The 4,951-nt window shown below is 42.5% G+C and overlaps 1 protein-coding gene across 1 annotated transcript; it reads left to right on the forward strand.

Annotated features, from left to right (window-relative positions):
• The first annotated feature begins 2,811 nt into the window (after nt 1-2,811).
• On the forward strand, nt 2,812-3,741 carry LOC122926189 (olfactory receptor 6N1-like). Its single transcript, XM_044277570.1, has one exon. The coding sequence runs from the start codon at nt 2,812-2,814 to the stop codon at nt 3,739-3,741; it is 930 nt and encodes a 309-aa protein (XP_044133505.1).
• The last annotated feature ends 1,210 nt before the right edge of the window (nt 3,742-4,951 follow it).

The following is a 4,951-nucleotide window of genomic DNA, read 5'->3' on the forward strand; positions in this document are numbered from 1 at the left end:
TGTTCCACAATCCTCTCAAGTATGGTTTCCATTAATTTCCCCACTATTGATGTCAGGCTTACTGGCCTATAGTTGCCCGATTCCTCCCTACTACCTTTCTTGTGAATGGGCACAACATTTGCTAATTTCCAATCTTCTGGGATGACTCCTGTTGCCAGTGATTAGTTAAATAAATATATTAATGGTTTTGCTAGTTCGCCGCTGAGCTCTTTTAATAGCTTTGGCTGTATTCCCATCAGGCCCCATGTTAAACAGAATTATTCTTGTAATTTTCCAGGTTGACCAGCAGGTGGCAGCAATGCATTGGTAAGGAACTAGTTCTAGTTTAGTATATCTAGGCTGGAATGGATTATTCCAGCTTAGCGCTCCCTCTGTTGAGGTGTGGACTGTTCCCACATCCTGCAGCATGGGTGGAGAAGGAAGTTCACTGTTGGGGAAGGCTGTGTGATAGCCTTCAGGGGTCCCCCTGCATAGGGAAGAAAGCAAGGATATTGTCTCGGCTGAGACATTGATCACCTCCCCAGTCTGAGAATCTTCAGCCTCAGCTGGATGCAGAAAGCAGAGACTCTCCAGAGTTCCAGGAAGAAAGCATTCCCTGAGAAACCATCTGAGTGTAAGTGGAGAGACCTAGGAGAAGCCATATCCTCCTCAGCTAGTCTGTCCCCACAAAGCAGAGATATAGAGAAGTGCAGAAGATTAATCCCTGCCACAGTTACAGAGCTACCAAGCAGACGTCCTATCCTGCAAGCTCCCCAAGTTTAGAGCAGAGGCATTTATTCCTGCCAATGATTGCCAAAACCTGCTGGGACCCAAGACCAAAGCTGTATAGTGCTCGGATACAAGTTACCTTCAGTAAAGAAACATTTGAACTTTACCTAAAGGTCTGGACATAATTTCTGCTGCAAAATTCCTCTATTACTCCTACTATCGCTACACTCAAATTTATTGCAAGTGAGCCAGGAGTCCAGCCGTACCCAGGTAGAAGACACCATTGACGCAATTATCACCACCCTAGAGAGAGATTATAGGCCATTACACCACTCTGGCATTCCTAATCTGGGACGTGAGTTACAACACCTTGGAAGGGCCCTGTGATAGTACCCTGCGCATGCTGCAATTGGCATCACAAACATATATAGAACTTTAAATACCCGTATCCTGACCCACTGCATAAGTGGCGTCAGTGTACCCCGTTCCTGGTCACTGCAGTATGCCTATTGCAGAAGTGACCCCTAGACGTTTTTTTATGTAGAAGCTTTGACCTTGGAGGGGGTTATGTAATGTGAAAAGTCCTACAGCCTTTATCAAGGAGAAGGATATTGGGGTCAGTAGAATGGTGTATTTCACCCAGAAAAAGCTGGACGAGAGCAAGAAAATCTGGGAAAATAGGTTCTTTCCTCTCTGCACATCAGCTAGGTTGCTAGTGAGGCATAATTAGCAGCCAGCTGAGGAACTCAATTACATTTGGGCTGAACCCTTTCAGCAGGGTTCCCAGTCTGGGGAAGAAGCTGGCAGTGCCAAGGCCTGTGAGTGCCAGGACCCTGCGATCACATGTGTGGTATGCACTGTAAACAATGTTTTGGGTGGTAGACCCAAGTCCTGCTAGTGAGGAAAACTACTGTATAGTTAGTGGCCAGACGGCCGAGAATTTTGTTTGTTATCCTGTGTTTGAAAGTACACTGACTGCTGCAAAAGTGATAATAAAGCTGGTTGTAGCCAGTTTGCACCTAAATTTATGACGTTAGAGTGGCTTCTTGAAGTGTGCCAACCATCTAAGCTGAGAAGATGGCAATCCCAGAATGCTAAGTGACCTGGAGTTGTTACAAGACTTATTATACTGTGTGGGGGCACATAAAGGGTATTATACTGTGTGAAGGGAACATAAGGGGACATTATAGTGTGTATAAGGCACATAAGATGGCATAATATTGTGTGGTGGCACATAAGAGGGCACTATACTATGTGGTCACACATAAGGGGACATTATACTGCGTGGAGGACACATAAGGTTCATTTTATTGTGTTGCGGCACATAAGGTGGCGTTCTACTGTATTGGTGCACATAAGAGGGCACTATACTATATGGGGACACATAAGGGGGCATCATACTGTGTGGTGGCACATAAGAGGGCACTATACTATGTGGGGGGAAAAATGGGGCATTATACTGTGTGGAGGACACATAAGGCGGAATTATACTGTGTTGGGGCACATAAGGTGGCATTATACTGTGTGGGGGCACATAAGGGGGAATTATACTGTGGGAGGGCATTATACTGTGTTGGGACACATAAGAGGGCATCGCTAATGCCATCACTTGTCTCCATACTGAATTATTGTTTGCCGGCAGCAAATCGTGATTACACGGCACGGCCACATCTTCTTTTTACCATGTAAACTTGGTCAGTATTTTTAGCTGGTAAGGTTGGCAACCCTTAGTACAATCGCAGGTATCAGCTGGAGACTCCCCTGCACAACGGAAACAGGGCGGTTCCGTTATGCAGCCCATAGACTTCTATTATGACGGAATGAATAACGGAATGCCTCTAAAGGCATTCTGCTATGCATTCCGTCATGAAATTGCGTCATGGTCCGTGGTAACGGAATCCATAATGGAATTCAGTAAATACCACAACACAAAGCAAAAACGAATTTCTAAATTTGAAATTCGCTCATCTCTAATAATGAGTAAACCGCATGTATTCAATATACTGTATAAAGTTTTTTCAATTGGTGTTACCATCAGTTTACTGTAAATTCATTGAACCACCTCATATATTTCTAATTTACAGGGAATTTGCACAGTATAGAATGTACAAAAATGCCAGCCAAATTCAAGAAATAATTTTATCTGGATTTCAAGACCAACAACATCTCCAAAGCTTATCCTTCATGGTGTTACTTCTCATCTACTTATTTATAGTTTTTGGTAATATGCTGATATTACTCTTGATCTTACTGGAGCCCAGTCTCCAATTACCTATGTACTTCTTCATAGGGACTTTATCCTGTATAGAAATCTGTTATACAGCCGTTACTATCCCTAAAATGTTGGCCCATCTTTTGGCCCAGAAGAAAAGGACATCTTTCACTGATTGCCTCTTACAAGCTTATTTCCTGCATGTGCTGGGAGTTGCTGAATGTTACGTGCTCACACTAATGGCCTATGACCGCTATCTGGCCATCTGCAAGCCATTACGATACTCTACCATTATGACCTTTGGCTTCTTTATAAAATTAGTTATTGTATGTCTTCTGTGGTCATTATATTCTCCAGTTGTGGAGACAATTTTAATCTCACATCTTACTTTCTGTGGTCCAAATCAAATAGAGAATGTTTTCTGTGATTTTCCTCCTATCATTGATTTAGCATGTTCAGACACCAGATTACTTAAAATGGTGGAGTCTGCCCTCAGCTCTTTGATCATGCTAAATTTTTTGTGTGTTCTCCTTTCTTATGTGAAGATTGTATTCAATATCCTGAAGATTAAGTCTAAGGGTGGTCGCCAGAAGGCCTTCTCTACATGTGGAGCTCATCTTACTTTTGTTGTGTTATTTTTTGGCAGCATTGGTTTCATGTATATACGTATAGCTAAGTCCTATTCCCCAGCCTACAACCGGTCTGTAGGTGTCACCTTTGCTATCATTGTACCTTTAGCTAACCCTGTCATATATGGCTTGAGAAACCAGGAAATAAAAAAAGCTTTTAAAAAACTTTTGATTTGCTTGAAATACAGTTGAGGTCTAAGTTTGACCAGAATAAAAATCCTACCTGGTAATTCACCCAGTGTTGCATTTAATATGTGTATAAACTTTTTGCTATTATCACAAGGTCTCCTGTGATGGTTTCCAAGAGGAAACATTTGGGCAATATTATGGTCCTGGTTAGTGATGGATGAACATCTGCTGGGACAGTTCGCGAACGGGATTGCGCGAACCGCAAGTTCGCGGCGGGTCCCATTCATTTTAATTGCAGGCGGACCTGAAAAACCTTCAGCCCATATTTGCAGCCAAGAAATAATTACTAGAGGTGCACAAATAGTCCCACAACATGGACAGTGACATACCAGATGTATTATTCGAATTTGCGATCACCATGTCCATAATTTTTTTTAATGCGAAATATCGGCAATGTAATTTTCACGTATGCGTATGCGCAAATGCACTATAAAGTACCCAAATGCATTATAAAGAAAGTATATTGGTATATAACACCCCGCTTCAATCAGTTTTTTGGGGGGCGACTGGTATATCACACCAGTAGAAATTATTTGTTCCAATAACACTTGTCCCTCTATATACCTGCAGTATCGCAGCAGAACCGCACACAACTGCCGCACAATGCAAATGCACTATAATATACTTACATAGAAAGTATATTATAACATTGTACAAGGAAGGCAATCCATTAGAATATACATAAAGAAAAAACGTAACCTTTAATAATGTTACTATGAAGGTCCATTCACACGTCGGTAAGTGTTTTGCGGATCCGCAAAACACGGACACCGGCAATGCGCATTCCGCAATTTGCGGACCGCACATCGCCGACACTATAATAGAAAATGCCTAATCTTGTCTGCAATTGTGGATGCGGACAGCACATTCCGGCCCCATTGAAAATGAATGGGTCTGCAACCGTTCCGAAAAAATGCAGAACGGATGCGGACCCATTTTGCGGACATGTGAATGGAAAAGATATCCCTCAAAATGAAAATAAATAAAATTATTAAAGTTAAGCAAAAAGCATAGATGTGGTAGGCAGTAACAAGTGCTCGGCGGCTCTAAATCAGGTGTTCGGAGGTACCAAATCAGAAAGCATATGTCCTACCACAATCCAGGGGGTTCCAGTGCACATCGATGAATCCTGGAGGGAAAGCAAAACACATCTATCCCTGGGCTAGATGATGATGTGGTATTGAAGGACAGGGTGGGCAAAGAACTGTCCCTG

Source organism: Bufo gargarizans, chromosome 2 (assembly GCF_014858855.1).
Source record: "Bufo gargarizans isolate SCDJY-AF-19 chromosome 2, ASM1485885v1, whole genome shotgun sequence".
NCBI lineage: Eukaryota > Metazoa > Chordata > Amphibia > Anura > Bufonidae > Bufo > Bufo gargarizans.

Excerpts from the sequence above, each read along its gene's own strand:
- LOC122926189 (XM_044277570.1), top strand. The coding sequence starts at position 2,812 with ATGTACAAAAATGCCAGCCAAATTCAAGAAATAATTTTATCTGGATTT.